The following is a 23,599-nucleotide window of genomic DNA, read 5'->3' on the forward strand; positions in this document are numbered from 1 at the left end:
GAGAAAGCCCGCGCACAGCAACAAAGACCCAACGCAGCCAAAAGTTAATTAATTAATTAATTAATCAAAAAAAAAAAAAAAAAAAGAAAACCCATAACTATGTAAACTGTTCCAGAGCCTTAAAATAGGTGGAAAGCTTTTCAATGCACATTATGAGGTGAGAAAAATGTGGGTTTCAAACACTTAGAAAGTCCACATACACACCCACAGAAGCATCCTCAATTAGGAATGTTGTTGCAGGCAGATAGAAAAGGATTGATAGATTTGTCTACCTGAAAATAAGCATTTCTACCAAAAGAAAAAGTAAATAAAGACTGCAAAAATAATTTGCAGCATGAGACTCCAATGTAAATATTCCTAATACTTAAAAAGATGAGCTTCCCAAAATAAAAATTAGAAAGGACAAAAATAGACAATTAACAACAATAAATTGACTGTATGCATATAAACATTTCTAAACTCATCAATTATCAAAGAAAAATTATTTTAAATACAGCATTTTTCCCATCTAAGTTTGGCAAATGTTTTAAACTTTAACCCGTGTTGTTAAAGGTGCAGATACCTTCATACAATTCAAATGTAAACTGACATTTTCTTTCTGAAGAGCAGCTGGTCGAGATGTACTGAGAGTTTTATCAACTTCAGACCCAGTCATTAATTCCATGCCCTGAATTTATGTTAAAGAGATAACCAGAGTTTTATATAAATACAAAGATTTGTATATAGGGATGTTCACGTCAGTGATAGTTTTAAGAGTGGAAGGAAAACTTGGCTAAATACACAGCATTAGAGGATTGTCTAAACACATTTCGGGCAGTCATGTTTCTGAAACACCTCTAATAGCAAAGAAACATGCTTGTGATTTAGTGAAATGATTTTTATGAAGGCTAAAAAATTGTATATAGTATTGCAGATAAAAGTTTTTCTCTTCTATAAGAGAATTTGAATTTCCCTTAGTTTTCTTGCTCTGTTTCCTTAGAAAAAGATATGTATCAGCTATGTTACTAGGCAAAATTAACCCGATTGGTGAATTGCATCTGGACCCAGAGAACTATAATTACCTGAAAAGGTGCCATGCTGTGACTTCCAAGTACAGTGACTCTGGACACTTGGCATGTCCAATGTGGGAACTTGGAAGCTATGTCTATGGAGTTTCTATACCATATATTGACTCCTATAGGACATGATGTGTCTTTTAAGCTGGTGGCTCCTGCATCCTCTGATATGTCTGCAGTCTCCTTGCACCTGAGCTGTGCTGGACCACTGCAAGGGCATGTGCTAAAGAGGAGCATGTGATGCTGCCCTATTGGCAAGGTGTTGTTCCTCCCAAGTGGACCACAGTGCCAAGTGAAGCATGTGGCTGTCTGTGGGTCTGAATATTTAATAGACCCTAACAAGACACCATGTGTGTTACAAGTATAATCCCAAATTTATAATTACACATAAAAGACTAGTAAGAAATAAACTAAAAATGTATAGCTGTTATCTCTGAGTGCTAATGGTACAGTCTTTTTTCTTCTGTTTTATATACATACATATATATATATATATATATATGTTTAAATTCTACATCAATGCAGTATTTTCGAATTGAAAGATATATTTTTAAAACATTCCAGTTCTTCTGACATAATTATGAAATAACCAATCTTTAATAAGACTTGAAAAATAGCAATTCTAATCAACAAAAACACACATGGCCAAAAAACAAAACAGAACTTTATGATGAATTTTCTCTTCTCTTTGGGTAAAAATGATAGATCTTTCATTCTAGGATTTTCAGCAAAAACTCTTCTCCCGCCTACAAATTTTGATCACATATCTTCCACCAGTTCCTTTTCCCCAAAGGACACAAACTGACATGGGGTCAAATGCTCTGATGGGAAGCCACGGGGATATGGCCAACGGATTAGCGAACTGAGTATTAAGGACCTACAGTTCTACTCTAGTTTTCAAGTATGGAACCCTGATTCAGCCGTTCCATTCCTTTGCTTCTCTGGGTGAAAAATGTGACCAATAATGATGGCAGGCCTCCAAGATATGTGCTGAGGAATATTCCATAAATGATGATGGCAAGAATAACATCTTTTAATTTACTTGTACTCTGCAGTCCTTGCCTACTTTATCCTCACAGCATACCAGTGAAATAGAAAAGAGACATCCCAAAGAACATAGAGAAAGTTTGTGGTCCAATTCCCTTCATTTTTGACTGAGTCTGTTAGTTATTCAGGGGGCCAGTTGTTAGCTACATTACTTGTAACTTGAGACTTAGCTACATTAAATGATTTGCTGAAGGTCGCAGTTAGTTCTGTATGTAATTGGACAGTTACCCACCCATTTGGTTCTACTTTTATTTTCCTCCCGAATGAGAGGCATTGCTAGGAACCAGCGCTGATTACAGCTGATGGGTTAATGGCAGAGAGCTGAGTGACCTTGAAACCCTGCTGTAGTGCTTGATCTTCCCCCCAAGACCTGAAAATAAGTGAGCAGCGGCAGGACAGAGGGCAGAACTCCCCTGATGCTCAGGGACATCTCCTGGGAGCAAGGAGCCATGTTTACTTCTGCCCCTTCCTGGAGAGATACGGTGTATCCTAGAGCAGTCTTTTATGGGCCACTTGCACACAGATCCCGAGTGCCTAGCTCAGCACGCCCCCTGCCCCTGCGTGTGCATCCTTCATTATCCTCACACTGCGGTCATCCTGTCTCAGGCCTGATCTGTCAGGAGAGGGAGGGATCCCAGTTGTGGCTTTGCCCCCGGGAATTGTGTGACCTCTGATAAGGCATGTTCCCTCTTTGGGTTCGATTTCTCATCCATAAAAGGTGGGGTTGGGCCAAATGATCTCCAAGATCTTTCTGGTTCTAATATTCCTTGAGAGATGAAAAAAGAACCTTCTAATTGGAAGACTCCAAATGTCAGATTCCCAACTCCCTACGCTCTCTTGACTTTCTTTCGGGAGTTCAATCTGTGCCTGGCCAGGTGTTTCACAGAATGCCAGAGAGAGAGAGAGAGAGAGAGAGAGAGAGAGAGAGAGTTTGTGTGTGTGTGTGTGTGTGTGTGTGTGTGTGTGTGTGTGTGTGTGTGTGTTTACTCCTTCTTAAACACATTTCCTATTTTCCCTGTAGTAGAAAGAAGGCAAGACTCCTCGGGGGTGACTTATGTGACACAAACTAATGGCAATTCTCAAAAAAGGTAGTTCAACCTGGACTCGTCCTTGGTGTTCTGTGTATTCTCTAGCACAGGGGTCCCCAAACCCCAGGCCGCGGACCGGTATCGGTCGTCAGCCTGTTAGGAACCGGGCCGCACAGCAGGAGGTAAGCGGCGGGCAAGCTAGCGAAGCTTCATCTGCCGCTCCCCATCGCTCACATTACCGCCTGAACTATTATCCCCCCCACCATCCGTGGAAAAATTGTCTTCCACAAAACCAGTCCCTGGTGCCAAAAAGGTCGGGGATCGCTGCTCTAGCAAATTAACCATAGAAAAAGCTAGCATCCTAAACTGCCGTGTCTCCAAGGATGGGCGCTGCTGGCAGGGACACACAAGAAAGGCATGAGGGAAAAGACTGCCATGGGTTTGACCTGTCATTTCCTATTTCTCCTTTTGTGCTTCGCTGTCAGAAGGGATCAGCATCATGTTGAGGCAAGGTCACACAGGAGAAAGCTGTACGGGGACTTAGGAAAGGTTAGAGCTTGGGGGATTTATTGTGTCCAGAACCATTTAGCCAAAAGTGTTGGCCCACACTTCCAGGAAACCTGCAGGGTGCATTCTGACCAGCGTGGAAACCCTGGCTAACAACTGCCTCAGGCCCCCTGAATAAACTCACAGACTCAGAGTCAAAGGCAGAGAGCCTGTTTGGATAAGAGGATTTAACCCGGTGGAGAATCTGATTTACCCTTATTGTATCTCAGCCCCAGCACCACAGGCATGAGAAAATAGCTAGTAAACCTTTTTTTGGCCTCACAACAAAGTGATGGGAGTATTTAGAACTGAAGCAGCAGAACGTTTGACGCCCAGCCTGAGAGAATTGACACAGCTCACAGTTTGTGTGCAAGTGTGCATGCGCACACACACAAGACTCATCTAGAATTTCCTGGGAGAGGAAGAGACAAGCATAATTTGATAGAAAGGCAAAATCTGGAGGAAACTGCAACTCTTCACCTGGGGGTTTCTGGACCATAAGCTCTTGCAGTGAATACAAAAGCTCAATGCACAGTGTGAATCAGAGTGGGCCCTGGGTAAGTGCACATCTGTTGCCTGGCTGGCGAGGGACGCAGCTGCCAGAGCAAAGGAGACAGTGTGGGTGCCTGTACTGAACAACCTCATCTGTTGAAACCCCTTTTTAACACTTCATCATTCACATCTTTTTCCCTTTTGTACATTATCTCATGACTTTTTTTTTTTTTTTTTACCGTGAACACATTTTCTTTGTTGCAAATGTACTTAGTCATTACAATTTACTTTTTTTTCTGGGAAAGGGTTATAGATAGCCTCATTAATTGTTGTGGATTTTTTTTTAAAACGTTGAAGAAAAATATCCATTTCCCTATTTACTATCCATGTGGGAGATGAGTGCTCCAAATTCCTTTACAGATTATTTTTTCCCTTAACATCGTCCCATGGAGAGACTTGCTTACCACCTTTGAGATGCCCCTTTTAATGATTGGTGAATAGATGATTGTGTTAGGAGCTTTGATAATTTGTTTCTTGAAAAGACTACTGTTTGCCTAAAATTATGTGATGGTCAGTTTACTTGGTGATCACAATGCATTTTACTTTTTGTTAAGAGCAGTATTTTAGCTAACTCATTTTAAATTCCCATTTCTCTTGCATCCACCGTCCAGAAAGAAAAAAAAAAAAGGCTCAAGAGAATACCCTGCTTTGGAAATGTAGCGTCCCACCTTGGTGTTGCATTATATAGCAAGTGTCAACTTAAAAGAGTTTTGAATGGGTAGATGCCACCCCTGGATTAAGACCAGTAATGACGCTCCAATCCACAAAACATTTATTATCTGAGTTGCTGAATGATTTCCAAAATGCCATCATCCACGTGGCCTTGATTCTATTGAAGCGTTCAGCTTTGAGAGGCATAGAAGTGTCTAGAGCTGAATTCCTTTACTTACACTTAGGTGTGAAAAAGCAGAAGTCAAGAGTTCTTGAACCAAGCACAGCTCGGCAGGTCAGAGGAGCAGAACCTCTCTGCAGATCTGGGCTGTCAACGGCACTCATCAGCAAAGATGAAAGCAGAGCATTTAGACGTCGGCAGCCAGGACTGGCTGCATAGTCTGTACATTTAAAATCCCCTGGGTCACTTTTAAACAAAATCTACGGCAAAAACCATGCCTGCCTTTCTTGGAAATGCTCATGAGTAAAGAATCTTCCCAAGGAGGATATTGGAAGCATCTAAAAATCCCTGGGACTGAAAGCTCTGAAGCTACTTAGATATTAATATTGAGAAGCATGCAAAGAACCCTCTCTTCTTCCTCCGAGCATGACACACAGAAATCCAGGGAGGAGCTACCAGCCTCTGCTGTCCTTAGGCGCACAGGTAACAGAGGTATCAGGCAATGTGATGACTCTGGAGCAGGCTGTGTCTGCTTTGCTTTTAGGGAAGATTACTTGGTGAGGGCAAAGCCCCATGGGATTTTAAAAGTGAATGAAGGCTGAAGGAAGAAGCATTGCAAGAAACTACACTGGCCCTGGAGAGCTTAACCAACAGGAGAGAGATTAAAGCCCAATTACAAGATTTCAGTTCCCTTAATTAGCCCTCTCTTGTCAGTTGCTATCATAAAGGCAAAGATGTTGGAGCTGGAAAAGCAACTTAAAGGTCTCCTAGTCCAACAGATAAGAAACTGACAGATGAGAAACTAGGCCCAGAGAGGTCAAGCAAGTGGTCCAAGACCGAACATCTGGTTAGGGGCAGAGCAGAGCTAGAATCACACCATGTTTTCTTAATCCAGGACAATTTTTCAAGCAATTTCAATACACATTCTTGCCTAGACTGACCAGTAAGTGAAAGCAACAAACATTCTTTGAGCACCTATAGATGTTTTGACATACATTTTCTAATACTCTCAATAATTTTCTGATATAGTTATTACCCTCATGTTCAAAGTCATGAAAAAAAGAAAAACAGAAGCTCAGAAAGGTTCAGTTACCTGCCCAAAGTCACACATCAAGAAGGGAGGGAGCTGAGATTTCAACTCAACAGCCCACATTCAAGAAACAGCAATGACTCTGATATTGCCAAGTACCAGAGCTACAACTAGCATATGTGTGAACCCAAAACATATATTCCAGGAATTCTAGACACCCTTTATGATGACAGCCACATAGAACATGCAGTGAGTCCCCCCTACAATATGAAATTATAATACATCTTCCAATGACTTTTTCTGCAGATTTTATATTTTGAAATCTGAACACTATCCCCTAAATATTTTGCATTTATATCACTTATTTATGACTTATCAGATCTCCTTTAAAGATTGTAAAGAAGTGAAGTCTGCAAGATAACACACCAAACTGATGTATTATATTCCAGGGTTATTTGTTTATTTGCCATTTGGGTTTCCATATTTGAAAGACAAAATTATCGAGTTATCCTCACTAAAAGTATATTTACTGTTATCTAAGTGTCTTAGGTCATGTCACTTGTGATTGTAGCCAGCATAGCTGGGGGATGAGAGATGCACCAATGGAATTCACTTGCTGTTTGTTCATGGCCAGGTCTAGAGTCTGGCCTTGATCATTTCTCACCAGAGGGTATGCTCATTTGCTATGAGTGATAGGATGCTTGTTAGCCAACAATTTGAAAGGCCATAATAGGCAGGACAGCCAGGGCCGAACACATGGAGAGTCCCGCATGTCCCAGCTGCTCTCTGAAAAGAGTGGTGGATAGAGGCAGAGTGTGTGTGGCAAAGGTACAGATGGAGGAACCCAACCATTGCCAGAACCAGAGTCATAAATCTGCCAGTGTGTAGACGGCTTCCAACATCAGCTGGGGCCAGGCAGGAAAGAAAAGAGACCCCTACCTTTATCAAGCAGAATCTTCCCTCTCTCTCTCCAAGCAGAATCAGGCCCTGCGTGAGACTATGGAGCCCAGTGGATGGAGAAATAGCACCCTGTGTGTGATCAGAGAAACGCAGTGAAATGAACACCCAAGAAGCCCATTCACTGAGATCTAAGAGCTGGATTATTTTATCAGAGACCTTTACATCCATCACAGTCTGAAATGGATGGACCAGGAATCCTGTCCTACCTTGAAGTTATAAAATGACCCCCTTCCTCCCTTTCTTTCTTCCTTCCTTCTTTATGTAAACATTATTACTTAATATACTCAAAGTATTATGTCGGTAATTAGATATATAGGTTAGCATATATCCTTGCTCTGATTTTTTTCTTTTGTATTTCATACCTCAATTGTGATTTGAATATTGTTGACCAATAGTATCAATTCTTGTTTTTTGTTTGTTTGTTGATTTTTGGTTTTTTTATTTGGCTGCGGGGATCTTTTAGTTGCGGCATGCGGGATCTAGCTCCCTGACCAGGGATCAAACCCGGGCCCCCTGCATTGGGAGCATGGAGTCTTAACCACTGGACCTCCAGGGAAGTCCCAATAGTATCAATTCTTATACTGCTTATCACCTTTGACATGAGAGTCTTAGGACATTTTACTTATGGATTTATTTGAGCCCCATACCCTTTTCACAAGTTTTGTTTGGTATGCCTTGGAGTGATTTTGTTTAGATCTGTGTGTATGTGTGCACATGTGTATTTTTAACAAGAACATGTTTTGTGTACATTTTCTCTCACATTTTCTTGCTTTTTTGCCTCTTGCGTGAGTAGTGACAACCTTCACTAAATGGAGAATTTCTAGAATTTTCTTCTCTCTCTCTCTTATAGAGTAAGGATGTTTTGGGCTTCTGAAATGGCTGAGGCAAGCAATGCTTATTTCTCTTCTTATTCCTATGTGTTTACCACTCTTCATCCCATTTCCCTGCTTTACTTTTTAATCATGTCATTTCACAACATTACATGATATACTTACTAGTTTATTTGTTTGTGGTCTCCCCCACTATTCTCTGTTCACAGCTACGTCTCCCATGCTAGAACAATTCCTGGCAGAATGGGTGCTCCCTCTCCAAAATCGTTGAATGCACAATGAGTATATGAGTAAATTTAGTTTAAAAGAGATACTTTACTTTGTATTAGTTAATCCTTAATTTTTTACTATATTCCTAAGCAGTACAGCAAAAATTGCATGCTTTCTGGTCCATATTGGGAATTCCCTGCAGAGAAATCTTCAGAGAAGTTAAGATCAGAGGGTTCTACCCATATATAGATATTCTAAAGATTCAGTCTTTTATTCATTCAACAAATATTGATTGAATCTACTATATACCAGTCCCTGTTCTAGTTACCATGCAAGGAAGGGCAAAAGTCTTTCCCATAAGGACATCATAGTCAAATGAAGAGGGACATACAGACAATAATTGCAATTAATTGGGTAGATGTCAGGATAGAGATCTGTGTAATATGTTGTGGGAACAATGACAAGGCAGGATCTCCCTTTTCCTGAGGGGACCTGGCAAAGTTTCTTTATAGTCTACCTCGTTAAACTTGTATTCAAAAAAACCTGCATTAATCTGATATGCTTAATTCATTCAACATTGAATAACTACTATGTACCTTACACTGGGCTATGCCCTGGGGGCATAACCGGAATAAGACATGTGGGACATCCCATAACAAGGAATAACAATGATAGTATGTAATCGTACTATCATTGTAATTTGTGATAGAAATGGAAAGGAGAAACACAAGGTAAGAGGTTCACGTACAACATGAATGCCTAAGCTAGTCTGTGGGAGCAGAGAAAGCTCCCTCAAGGAAATACTATTTCATGTACCCGACTATGCATGAATTTATCCCCATCTGTTCACTAAGATAAAGAACAGTAATGCAGTGCCATCATTGCAGTGGAGACAAACAAAGCCCCTTGGCACCTTGTTTTGGCAGAGATAGGTCTAACAAGAAAAGAGGGAGGGCTGAGTTCTCGAAACTATTCAAATATTTTCACCTGATGGAGCATCAACTCATTGTTAATTCCAAAGGACGTCAAGCACAAAATATTCTTAGACGTACATAGACAGCACCTGCCAAGGTGATCCATGCTGGCCCATCATTTGTCTGTCTGACCCTGAACTCAGTCTTTTCCTGCCAACTTCCATCCCATTCTGACTTGCCCATAGTTCTATTTCCATTACACCATTCTATCTTGTACTTTAATATCATCTACATTTTTTAGTGTTTAAAGCATATTGCATTTGTTTTGTTTTCTATGTTGTCAACATTAAACACAAATTCAACAAATATTTTATTGCATCACTGCTGAGTAAAAGCGTAGCAGTTAAGAGAAAGGACTCTGGAGCCAGGTTTTCCTGGCTTCAGAGCTAGGATTCGTGACGACCTTGGACAAATTATTTAACCCCTCTACGCCTCAGGTGTCTTATCTGTACAATGGGATAACAGTATCTATTTATAGACCACCTGCTAGAGCTGCTTCAGACACCGTCTGGCTATGTGTGGCCAAGTCCCTGAGACTTTCGGGTTCCTCCCTCATAAAAGGAAGGGGAAAACATCTGTAGACGATTCCAGTTTTACTATTCTATAACTTAACTTCCATCTCTCATGTGCCATTCATGACTTCGGCATCTTGATCCATCTAAACAGATATTCTATAACGATAGGAAGAGTATAAGGCATAGGAATTCTTAAAACATTGATGAAGTTTATCTAAAACCACAAGCACACGCATAACAAAGAAGAACAATTATAAGATCACATTCTTCTGGGGAAATATTGAAATGAGGGTTCAGAAAATAAAAGTGGCATATGATGTGGTGGTAAATGTGGACTTTGGAACCCAGTTGTACTGAATACCAATCCCAGTGCCTCCACATGCCAGTTGTATGCTCTGGAGGGTAAGTTACTTAACTACACTGAACTTTCATTCTTCACCAGTAAAGCAAAGGTAATACTACCAACACTAGGGATTTTGTTACCATGAAAACTATTATGATAAAGTGCTTGACACCCAGTTTGCAATAGATAGTGGTAATTATTAACTTTTTATTCACTGAAGGTTCTCAGTCTTCAGTCGCGGCAGTGTCAAAGTTGGTGACAACTTCCCTCATGCCAGATCCTTATTTTAAATGGGAATACAGTGCGCTGGGTGCTATAAGCATAATGAAGAAATATAAGATATGGTCCCTGTCATCAGGAAGCTTACAATGTACACAAAGGCATTATGATTTAAATGGTAATATACGTGTATTAGTTCAAGATAACGAGAGGTGCCAATCATAAAGGTGTGACAGTCAACCAGTTCAGAGTAGGAGAATATCGATCAGGCAAATGTGTTCAAATAAAGATGGTAGTATTGCCACATAATGAAGTAATATTGCGATGGGTGCGTATAACGCCCTCCTGGGCTGTCCCAGTCATTCCGCATCATTGCAATGCACACATTCAGTTAAAAATATTCAAATCCAGCCTGAGTGAGCCTTATCATAGATTCTATTATTCAATTTATTATTTCAGCTTAGGTTTTATATGACTTTAGAATTTAATATTATAGCCTGAAATCTATCTGAAATTATCAATTATTGTTTTCTCTAATTCTTTTGAAGAGTTAACTGCAAATTACTATTTAACTCTCCATCTCTCCAACATGATATCTTCTAATGTAATTGTGAAGCCTCAGAAGTTTTGAGTTTTTTCTTAAGCTACTGGTCTCTTTTATCAGACAGCTATCCAACTTGACAATTCTTCAACATTCCTTCTCCAGATTTTTATTGGTGAGATATCCATGTATTTCATAAAGTCAACCAGAGAATCTCTGATTGCCCAGGAGAAAACAATTCTGACCGGAGAATGCTGTTACCTGAACCCCTTACTCCGAAGGATCATAAGATTCATAGGTGAGTACAAGGGCATGTTGGACTAAGCCCTCACTTATAGGTAAAACTTACTAAACTTACTGAAGATGAACACACTTGATAAAATAACCTAAGCTATGGAAGCATCAACTTTAAAAGCAAGAGTTGTTTTGGGGATTTTCCAGGAAGTACAGAAATTGAGCCTGATCCAGGTGCCAAGTCAAATTTTTGATCCTTAAAGTGAAGCAATACTTACTAAATTGCTTTACAAATGATTTCAACTTTGATTTTTTTTTTTGCCTACACAATACTTATCTGAGATTCCCTTGGGACATATATTTTAATATTGGCTGGATATTGCCATATACCCTTTAGCTGAGTCAGGCAAGGGGGTACAGCATCAGGAGACACCAGTTAAATGAACTAGAAATAATCAACTTTCCTGACAAAACTTTCCTATCCGGTAACTTTGTTATACAGGGAACTTTAAAAAGTATGGAAAATCTAATCCATCAGGTCTTAAAAAGAATGCCTTTCCAAAGTTGGAAAACAAATAGTTTTATTAGTGTTCATGATGAGGAATAATTAAGACATTTTCTATAACCCTCCTTCTAGGACTTTTATAAAAATCCTGAGGGTATATGGATAATGATTATAAATAAGGGAATGAATGTGTATGTGAGTAAAGGTAGGAATATAGATCTCTCAGAGTTCCTACATGGTGAGTACTCAGTAAGTAGCTATTAGTGTTCTAATGAGATCCTGCAAATACCTACTGGTCAGGTGTTCATGGGAGCCAGGATAAAACTCTGAAAGTATCAACATGGTGCTAAAACAAGCCATGATACCATTTAGAACATATGGAACTGACAACTGAGAAAGTGAGGGCCAGAACACAGCTCCTTTGGTTATCCTTAATCCTTTTCTTCCTCTTGTAGAAAAGGGTCGAATTTCCTCAAGTCATGAGCAAATGATCATATCAAAATCAAATATGCAGTAACTTCACGCACCCCTATGTTCACAGCAGCACTATTTACAATAGCCAAGACATGAAAACAACCTATATGTTCATTAACAGATGAATGGATAAAGATGTGGTACATATACACAATGGAATATTACTCAGCCATTAAAAAGAATGAAATAATGCCATTTGCAGCAACATGGATGGACCTAGAGATTATCCTATTAAGCCAGAAAGAGAAAGACAAATACCATATGATATCACATATAAATGAAATCTAAAATATGACACAAATGAACATATCTATGAAACAAAAACAGACTTACAAACATAGAGAACAGACTCATGGTTGTGGGGTGGGGGGTGGAGGGAAGGACTGAGAGTTTGAGATTAGCAGATGCAAACTAGTATATATAGGATGGATAAACAACAAGGTCCTACTGTGTAGCACAGGGAACTGTATTCAATATCCTGTGATAAACCGTAATGGAAAAGAATACGAAAAGAATATATATGTATAACTGGATCACTTTGCTGTACAGCAGAAATTAAACACAACATTGTAAATCAACTATACTTCAATAAAATTTTTTAAAAATATGCAGTAACTTCTAACATTGGCATGGGAGTTAGGGAAGTAGTAGAGTGGGAGGGCTAAGAAAACCTAAGTTAAAAGAAGTAACCCTTAACATTAAAATAGTCTTCGGCATTTACAGATGGTATTTGCAGAATGACCTGTGGGCGTCTGCAGTCGGCTCATTGGGTATACCCTCATCCATATGATGTCACCTCTACCTAGTTTACTCATTCCAAACAATGGTGCCTTTCAAAGACATCCAGAGTTTGGTCACTTGCTACCAGAGTGGCTTCAAGGAAGACAAGAGGAGAGGCGAGAATATTTATTATACAGAACACTGGACTAGACACTTTATAATTTCGTTGGATCCACCCAACACCCTATAAAGTAGGTTACAGTTCTAACTGTGCAGATGAAGAATATGATATAAAATGGGATAAAGTAACTGTTCCCAAGGACTGTGAGTGTGTGGGTAAGGCTAATAATGCCTGTATTAGGGATCTTCTAAGCATGAAAAATACTATGATAAAGTGCCTGACACCCAGTTTTCAATAGATGATGGTAATAATTAACTTTTAAGTTTTCATTCAATGATTTTGCTTTCCGTGGTTTCAGTTACTCACAGTCAGCCAAAAATATTAAATGAAAAATTAAAGAAATAAACAATTCATAAATTTTAAATCATGCTCCATTCTGAGTATGATGAAATCTTGTGCCATCCTGCTCTGTCGTGAATTATCCCTTTGTCCAAATTATCCCACCCGTCGGTCACTTAGAGGCCGTCTGGTTATCAAATCAACTGTCATGATATGGCAGGGCTTATGTTCAAGTAATCCTTATTTTACGTAATAATGGCCCCAAAGCGCAAGAGTAGTGATGCTGGCAATTTGGATATGCCAAAGACAAGCCGTAAAGCACTTTCTTTAAGTGAAAAGGTAAAAGTTCTCAATAAGGAAAGAAAAAAATCACATGCTGAGGTTGAACAGTAAGAACAAATCTTCTGTTTGTGAAATTGTAAAGAAGAAAAAAGTAATACATGTTAGTTCTGCTGTCACACCTCAAACTGCAAAAATTACAGCCACAGCACATGGTAAGTGCTTAGTTAAGATAGAAAAGGCATTAAATTTGTACAATAAGATATTTTGAAAGAGAGAGATTACATTCACCTTTAATTACAGTACATTGTTATAATTGTTCTATTTTGTTATTATTGTTGTTAATATCTTACTGTACTTAATTTATAAATTAAACCTTATTATAGGTATATATGTATTAGAAAAACATAGTATGTACAGGGTTTGGTATGATCCACAGTTTCAGGCATCTACTGGGGGGTCTTGGACCGTACCCCCGTGGATAAGGGGGGACTACTGTAATTTGTGATCCCTTGGAGAGCAGGGACTATATCTTTTTCACTTTGTATCAACAGCATATTGCAAAATGCCTGGCACATAGTAGGTTTTCCATAATTTTTTTGGAGGAGTAAAGAGCAAAAACTATGTTAAATCATAGATTTGCCTAAAATTGCTTCCATAAATGCTGATTCTTAAATATTCATTTGCCTCCTGTTTAATTAACTTTATTACCTCTCTTCAGCTTAGTTCTAGAAGATTAAGGTACATAAATAAGGCAATTTCTAAGAGAAAGTCAAAAGTCTATTCTGACTTTTCATATAGGAGAGTTGAAGATGGGGGGAGGGGTCTATCTTGAGATGGGTAACTTTTTCTTAGTATCTGTGGATTAAATTTTTCCATAAGAGAAAAAAACACATTACTTGAAGTAAAGATCCTTTAGATGGAGATGTTTCCTTTGAAAAAATTAAATAAGGTAATAAAATGCATTAGAAATGTTATTGTAAAGATCTTAACAGTCTTTTTTTCTAGCCCAGTAGCCACCAAAGTACACACCATGCAGATGGCATTAGAAAATAACAACTGTTTCAGCTAACTATTCTAATTAAGCTGAAATGGCATGACTTTGCTCTTGCAATTTATGTAATTATTCTAGAACCCATTATCAACAGTGTTACCCAACAAATACAATCAGCTTCGCATTGCAAAAATGCTCAGTGGCCTAGCAAAATATTTTTTAAAAAAATAATGCTTTATGCTGTCAAGGATGAGAAAAAACTTGGGATTCTAGTACAATTCTAGTGAGACTAAGTTGATATACCCTTTCTGCACAGCAATTTGACAGTATATTTCAATAGCCTTAAAATAAGCCTCCTTTTTAACCCAAAATCCTACTTCAAATAATCTTTCCTAAGGAAATGATCAGAAATGTAAATTAATTTTTATGGACTAAAATTATTTTGTCATAACATAAATTAGAAATATCCAATAATATAATTTTTACAAATAATGCTACCATCATAAGGTACAGTTTCAGAAAATGGTATTTTTTAAGAATTTTTAATGAAAGGGGAAATATTCATGATATAACACTATGTGGAAAAAGTCAAGACACTAGGAACCTATGATTATTTCTAAATAAAAAGAATGCAACATGATACGTATGTGTGTATATGTATCTGAACATGTATTTGTGTGTGTACATATTTGCGTGTGTGTACGTGTATCCCATAGAAAAGAGACTGAAGAAATGTAGAAGTTAACTGTTGTTATTCCTGAGTTGTAGGTTAATAGGTGAATGATTTTATTTTTTGCTTTTTATTCTGTAATTTCCAATTTTTTTTAATCATAAATATGTATAATTTTAAAATCAGTAAAAGAGCTAGACATTTTGGGAGGAGTGGCAAAAATAGAGGCTATCCCAAAGGATGGCCAAGTCCTCTAAACACAGTGTTTGGCGTCGAAAGCAGAGCTGAAAGTGGCACCTTGGCTCTTGAATTCCCTGTCTTCTCTAGACTGTGTGGCAGGCACTTGAACAGATAGCCCCTCACCCCACCCCACAGAGTCAAAGTAAATTTTAACTGAGAAAATGGCAATAGCCAAGTCAAAGGGAAAACATTCAAATTAAACCATCTCTTCCTGTAGACAAATGCTAATTGTGTTGACCTTGACAGAGAGGATTGAATTCCTCTGATTCACAAATCCAACAATAAATTTTTTCCCCAAGGTTCTCATCATTATAAGGAGGATGAAATAGACTCACAGACATAGAAAACAAACTTATGGTTACCAAAGGGGAAAGGACAAGGGGGATAAATTAGGAGTTTGGGATTAACAGATACACACCGCTACGTATAAAATAAGCAACAAGGATTTACTGTATAGCACAGGGAACTGTATTCAACAACTTGTAATAACCTATAATGGAAAAGAATCTGAAATATATATAGAGAGAAAAAACTGAATCACTTTGCTGTATACCTGAAACTAACACAATATTATAAATCAACTATACTTCCACAAATAAACAAACCAAAAGAGGATGCCTGGTCTCCCAGGCTTCAGCTATAAACCCTCATAGTTAACTTCTGTAACCATTTCTAAACTGTTGTATAATTTCTCACATTGTGTTACGTGATGTGGGAAGGGAGGAAAGAAATTGCCTGAACTAACAAATTTGACCAACGTTTTATCAAAACAAATGTGGTCAAATTAGTGACACATATTTAAGGCTTCTCCCTTTCCTCATTTTTCCCTCTCCATTCCTTCCCTTCCTGTATCAGTTCCTTTGGTATGCATTAAATTGAACAACCACCATACACAGATTTAAGTTCCCAAAAGAGATAAACCTGTACATTCTCTTTTCAGCAACAAAGACAAAATAAGGAAGTCATATTTAAATTCTTGTCATTCACAAATATACTTGAGTAATCATATTCTTGTAAATATTAAATAGTAACTTTATAATTTAATACTGAAAGTATGAATAAAAAGCATTAGAATTCCATGAGGGTTTTTGGTTTGTTTGCCTTCTTGAATAATTTTCTTTTGAGTTAAAGAAAAAACTGATCCAGATATACCAAGATTAGATTGTCTTTTGGCACCTAAAATAGCCTGTCATCCAGAAACTGTTTATTATGGGCTTTTCATTTGGGATCACACAGTTGCTCCATTATTACTTCCAATAAAACTTTAATTAAATACCAAGCAAGTCTTAGGCCATTTAGGTCAGGTCTAAGGATTAGATAGCACTGGACAGAATAGAAAGTACCATGGTAAAGAGTTAATTCATGTAATGCTAATTAATTGCCATAAATTAAGTGTGATCTAAATGAAGCATGAATATTTTAAATGCAGCCTCAAAGGTCACAGTGTTTTATGGTTGTAAGAATTCATACCCTGAGACAAGCTCAGCCTTTTCAAGAACTAAAAAATCCTTCTCAATTCTGAAAGTCATTTAGATGTACTTTATCTGAAAGGACACTCCATTTGATTCAATCAGTCCACTTCTACTTGCATTCAGTATTTATAATTATAAATGGGGGGGGGACTGATCACATTTTCAACCTTCAACAAGTAATTTGTTGGGCATGTACCATATGCAAAACACTGATTAAGGTGTTGAGGACATATTACTGAACCAAACAGAGATTTATGTGCTCTCATTGAATTTATATTCTAGTGGGGGAAGCCAGGCATTAAACTAAAAATCATAAATCAGATATAAATCATAGTGTTTGTGAGAAGGTAAGTGTTATGGGGGAAAATAATGTAGAAAAAGGAAATAGGGGGTTTGTGGAGGCAGATATGCAATTTCAAATGGGAAGGGAAAGCCTGCCCTACAGTGAGAATCGTCTAGAGTTGGCAGCGACTTCACAGCAGGACAGTGACCATCCCAGGAAACTAGGTGCCCAGTGAACTAGGCCAGCTCCATGTGCTAACTGTGGAAGCTGACCTCGGCTGCATAGTCTAAATATCAGTTGCAGTGCCCAGGCACCCGACTTTAGTTCTGAGTCCAGAGGCTTGACATTAAAAGAGAAATGTCAAAAGCAAGGCAGGGCATGGGCCTATAAGTTGATGGAGATATTTCTAGAACTCAGCAACAAGAACCAGATTTGAAGCCTAGGTAAACAGATGAGGAGGAGAAAGCCAGGATGGATCTTAGGGAGTAAAGGGAACCTCAGTCTCTGGACCCCATGAGCAGCCAAGCCACCAGACTTTGAGAAGAAGATGTTGGGTGCTTCCCACTCGGGACCAGGATCGGCTCCGGATGCAGGGAGGGGAGGCATGCTGAGGCTGGGAGCCTTGGCTGACTTCAAAGGCATAACCAGGGATCAAGCTCAGTGCAGAGAACAAGCCTGCCCCGCTGTGAATGTCATCCTCACTGAACCAGAGCATTACAGACCCAAACAAGACTCCTGGCCCAGAACTCTGTAAGTTACTCTAATTGTCAAGAGGAACGTTATTTAGTCATGAAACTCAAGTGACCCTTTTCTGAGGGCCCTTCCCAGCACCAGTGTTTAGAGGCTGGACTCAAATAAAAGGTCTAACTGAGCTGCTTAGGACTAAGTAGAAGGACAAGTAAAGATTGATGCTTAAGGACTCACTAAAAGGACTAAAGATTGGTGCTTCCTCTAGCACTTTTCAGATTAACCAGTGCAAATTCATGGCACTTCAGTGAACTTATTTGCTGTAAAGCGGAGTTTCTCTACCTCAGCACTGTTGACATCTTGGGCCACTTAATTCTTTTCTGTGTGGAGGAGGGGACATCCTACATTGTAGGCTGTAGGCTGCATTGTAGCATCCCTGACCTTTACCCACCAGATGCCAGTAACACGCCCTCCTCCAGTGACAACCAAAAATGTCTCCAAACATTGCAAAATGGCCCCTGGGGACAGGATCACCCTCAGTCGAAATCCACTGCTGTCAAGGTTTAAAAAAGTATTTCAAAGACTTTTAAAAAGTCATTATTTATGTTTTATTAATATTTATTAACATTAATAAAGTTTTATTAATATTTATGAATATTAATAAAGTTTTATTAATATTTATGTTATGCAAGATTACATACCACAAAATCAGGCACAGCGAGGTACAAAAATACTGTCTGAATATCAGAAATGACTCCCAACAACTGATAAAGGGCAGTTTCAAAGTCTTCTACGATAAAAAAAAATAAAATTCACAATATGTGCAAATATCGAATCATTGCATTGTACACCTGAAACTAATATAAGGTTACATGTCACTCACACCTCAATTTAAAAAAGAAAAATACAGTACTGTGTGCTTTGAAAATAATGTAAATTATTAGAACATAATAAAAGTGATCAGGAAATGCTGATGCAGAAGGCAGCAGCACCAGATCAGTACGGGCTGGTCACCGACAGGGCTGGCAGCGGCCTGCTGATGGAACTTGAGGCTGGTCTGGTGGTGGGAATGGGGGTGCATTCAGATCTACAGCTTGATACGAATCATACTTATCCATATTTTCGTACTCTTATAAATATGAATCAGAAAGGGCAAAATTTGAAGGCTGTTATTTGGAAGCCCTCCAGGCTTTGATTGCCTGATTTTAGATTTCTTGGTAGGTAAGGAATGGAAAATCTTCCCTCTTCACATTTAGTTTGTATCTGGGTATACTTTCTAGATTTATCTGTGTCCTCCTCCTCCAGCCATTTTATTGTAAAATTATCATTGCCTCGGGCGAACTTTCAGGATTTTGTCTATCAGCGTTTGGATCCACACTGCCTAGGGGAAGTGAGAAGCAGATACTGAAAGGCAGCAACAGTGAGAGAGGAGGCTGACCCTTGAGACAGAAAGCCCTGAGGGAGCTGTCCTGACTGAAGAGTAAAGACTCTCCTGTTGAGATAAAACCGTGTTATCAAGAAATCAGGCAACTTTATGCTTTGGGGGAGTAGAAGTGTATTGGTTTGCTCTTTCATTTATAAAAACATTTGGGGGCTTTTCTGGTTGATTACTCTTCCTCTTCCCTTACCACGATGTGATGCGTAGTTACAGTAATGACACAGTATTCTTTAAATACCACCAGCTCATTGTATTGTAAAAAAGGTGCTTTATTAATACAAAGGATGAATAACACACAGAGTTGAATATATGTTTGAGGTTGTTAGAATTATAGGGTTCTTATCTCTTTCCTCTGTTTTCAAAATAATTTTATAATCAACTTATTTGAAATACTGAGGATATCCCCATCCCTCAGTTATAAAAATGAGTCCCTAATATCTACATAGATCTCACAATTTACAAAGTGTTTTTTACAATGATTTTCTACGATTTGCATTAATAACCCAGTGAGTTAGGTCTATTTAAAACCTCTTTTACAGATAAAGTAACTGAGGTTCAGATTGATTTTAATAAAATCTATTCTTCAGATTAAAACCATGACATCCAGACAAGTAGACTGCTGTCAGCCTTTGGTGTTTCTGTGACATATACAGGAAAGACAGACCCAAGAATCTTGTTCTGTGAACCCTTGAAATTAACTATCCAAGGAACTGATGTATTTAGTTCTGTCAGAAACTTCTTCTTGAAGCACAATATTTGATGTGTGTAGATCAATTTGCACCGATGGTGTTTGTATTATACTAGAAACAAAGTCAGATTCATTGCTAAAGTGATGAGAAAAGTGCCTCATTCAATGATGACATATCTTAGGTATTCTATCATCTTCTTGTGGGAAAATTATTGGCTAAAATATTGAGGAATTCTTGTTCTGTTGTGACAAGGCAAACATTTCATCGGGGGCATGCTCTAAATCCTTGCCTCTTCTCAGCGCGTGGGTGAGAACTAAAGTGCTCTTTTTCATGGCCTGACGCCTACCCATATATTTTCTTAAGTACATGAAAATACAAGCTTAGAGGGTCGTGAATAAGAGTTTGGATTTAGAGCCATAACTATTTAGTGTCTAATCCCAGCTCTTCTACTTACTAGCTGTGTGAACTTGGTCAAGTTAATTGACCTCTCTGTGCCTCAATTTCCTCATCTGTAAAATGGAGATAATGGTGTCTACCTCAAAGAGTTGTGGTGAGAAGTAAATGAACTAATATTTCAAAGCATTTAGAATAATACCTAGTACATACTAAGCGCAGTGTATTGGCTACACTATTATCCTCATTACCTAGTATCCATGGCAGTCTTAGTTAAACATCTCATCAGCTCAGTACACCTTGCTAGGAAATGGGATGAACATGGTAACTGCAGATAAAACGTCTTCATTAGGAAACTTCTAGTTTGAATAAAACATGTTACAGAGAAAACATTTCAACATGTCTTCTTTTTCTAAAGAAATGGTTGTTTCCTGAAGGAAAGATCTTCACAGCTGAATTGAGAGCACATTTGCAACAGCAGAATTACTTTCTCCGCTGAGATTTCCCACTAGGGACCTTGATGTGGCAAAAAGAAAAGCAAAAAGGAACTGTATTCATTTCTTTGTATCTTGTATTCCATTTGCAATGGTGCTTGGATCAAAGATGTGATCTAGAATTAAGACCTGGTGATTGAATCAGAATGTACTTTGAGGAAAGTGAACATAAGAATTCCTTAGATGTCCCCCCTTCTGCTGTCAAAATGGTGACCACATGCCACTTGCTTGTACTTGTTTGTGTGGGATAAGATCTTCATCAATTTTCCCACTAAAATAAAGGCCAGGAATTGAGTTGAGCGTGTGTTTCCATGTTTTTTGAACATCGTTGTAGAAGAACTACCACAAAAGATTCACAAAGGTGATTAACTTCTGAAAATGAGAAAACGCTCAACCATACTTAATCTCACACAACACAGTCCTTGAATTCTCTTTCATTGCAGTTTTGCTAACATAGACAGGAGAGCAGTCCTCTTTCAGAAATGTTTGATAAGAGGTTGAGAACATATGCTGAGGAAGGAGTAAGAGTCCCCTCCCCTTTTCAGAGAGTACTATTACCAATCTAACCCAGATAACTTGTTTTTATGTCTTTTCCACTATCCTTTTTTTTTTTTTATTCTATGTGTTAGTTTCTCCACATGAAAAATATGTAGGAGCCATGCTTTCATGTACCCATGTGTTAATATTTAAACTGACAACTACTGCAACTTCTCGGAATCAAAAATGGGGCAATTTGTCCCAAAGATGTGCATGTCTATGTAAAACTGTACCCAGGTGCATCATGATTTCCAGTTTCTTGTGCTTCACAAATGTCTACAGTAAGAAGTCTTTCCTGTATGTATAGCATGGATCTTCAGACTCCAAATTAAGGTTCTTTTCTCATTCTTGCTGCATTGAAAATGGAGAATGCTTTGATTTCCAAACTATGATTTACAAGTTTTCTGACTCCTGAGACACTTATAAAGCCCCAGTTTTCAATGATCCTCTGTTTGCTAAGACACCTAGCACTCTGCAGGATTTTGTGACATTTATTAAAAAGAAAAATGGTCCCTACATCACACATGCCAAGTGGTTTCATGTCAAACCCACGTTCAACAGAATCAGGGATGTGAGACACCAACATGAGTTAGAAAATTTGGACAAGTTCCTATGCTCTTTTACCCTCTTCTCCTGTCAATCTTCTCTGAAGTTTCTTCAGCAATTGATTCATGATTCCACAAATATTTGTTTGCTATGGACCAGGTTTGATACTAGGTGCTTGGATACAGTATTGAACAAAAATAGATGTGTTCTCTGCTCTTTAGAGCTTGCATATTCTACAATCCTAAGGGGAGAGATAGACATTACTGAATAATCACACATATAAATTTCCTACTGAGATAAGAGGTACAAAAAAGAAGCATAACGGTACAATAATAGTCTAAAATAGGAGTATTTTTTCCTATGCACCTATGGTCAATTAATCTACAACAAAGGAGGCAAGAATATACAATGGAGAAAAGACAGTCTCTTCAATAAGTGGTGCTGGGAAAACTGGACAGCTACATGTAAAAGAATGAAATTAGAATATTCTCTAACACCATACAGAAAAATAAACTCAAAATGGATTAAAGACCTAAATGTAAGACCAGATACGATAAAACTCCTACAGGAGAACATAGGCAGAATGCTCTTTGACATAAATTACAGCAATATCTTTTTGGATCTGTGTCCTAGAGTAATGGAAATAAAAACAAAAATAAACAAATGGGACCTAATTAAACTTAAAAGCTTTTGCACAGCAAAGGAAATCATAAACAAAACGAAGACAACCTACAGAATGGGAGAAAATATTTGCAAATGATACGACCAACAAGAAATTAATCTCCAAAATATACAAAGAGCTCATACAGCTCAATATCAAAAAAAAACAAACAACCCAATCAAAAAAACGGGCAGAGGGTTTCCCTTGTGGCACAGTGGTTAAGAATCCACCTGCCAATGCAGGGGACACAGGTTTGAGCCCTGGTCCGGGAAGATCCCACATGCCACGGAGCAACTAAGCCTGTGCGCCACAACTACTGAGCCTGTGCTCTAGAGCCCACGAGCCACAACTACTGAGCCCACGTGCCACAACTACTGAAGCCCACACACCTAGAGCCCATGATCCACAACAAGAGAAGCCACTGTAATGAGAAGTCTGTGCACTGCAACAAAGAGTAGCCCCCGCTCACCGCAACTAGAGAAAGCCCGCGCGCAGCAACGAAGACCCAACGCAGCCAAAAATAAATAAATTTTTTAAAAAAATTGGCAGAGTAATATTCCACCTAGAGGGGTGGGATAGGGAGGGTGGGAGGGAGATGCAAGAGGAAGGAGACATGGGGATATACATATACATATAGCTGCTTCACTTTGTTATAAAGCAGAAAGTAACACACCATTGTAAAGCAATTATACTCCAATAAAGATGTTAAAAAAAATAAAATAAAATAATTTTTTTTAAAATGGGCAGAAGATATGTATAACTGCATCACTTTGCTGTATACCTGAAACTAAAACAATACTGTAAATCAACTGTACTCCAATATAAAATAAAAATTAAGTTTAAAAAATGGGCAGAAGATCTAAGAAGATATACAGATGGCCAACAGGCACATAAAAAGATGCTCAACTGCTCATTATTAGATAAATGCAAATCAAAACTACAATGAGGTATCACCGCACACTGGTCAGAATGGCCATGATCAAAAAATCTACAAACAATAAATGCTGGAGAGGGTGTGGAGAAAAGGGAACCCTTGCACTGTTGGTGGGAATGTAAATTGATACAGCCACTATGGAGAACAGTATGGAGGTTCCTTAAAAAACTAAAAATAGAACTACCATACGACCCAGCAATCCCACTA

The 23,599-nt window shown here is 38.4% G+C and overlaps 2 protein-coding genes across 16 annotated transcripts in view; one reads left to right on the forward strand and one right to left on the reverse strand.

Moving 5' to 3' along the window:
- PLPPR1 (phospholipid phosphatase related 1) overlaps positions 1-23,599 on the forward strand; it is a 276,464-nt gene that overhangs the window by 232,654 nt on the left and 20,211 nt on the right. For all 9 annotated transcript variants that reach the window (XM_082404172.1, XM_082404173.1, XM_082404165.1 and 6 more), the window contains one exon: positions 10,848-10,980. In XM_082404172.1, the coding sequence (XP_082260298.1) occupies positions 10,848-10,980 (133 nt within the window). The remainder of the gene's footprint in view (positions 1-10,847; positions 10,981-23,599) is intronic.
- LOC309634186 (acyl-coenzyme A amino acid N-acyltransferase 2-like) overlaps positions 1-23,599 on the reverse strand; it is a 121,667-nt gene that overhangs the window by 56,163 nt on the left and 41,905 nt on the right. The window lies entirely within an intron of this gene.

Source organism: Balaenoptera borealis (genome assembly GCF_965194805.1).
Source record: "Balaenoptera borealis genome assembly, chromosome: 8".
In the NCBI taxonomy this organism is placed as follows: Eukaryota; Metazoa; Chordata; class Mammalia; order Artiodactyla; family Balaenopteridae; genus Balaenoptera; species Balaenoptera borealis.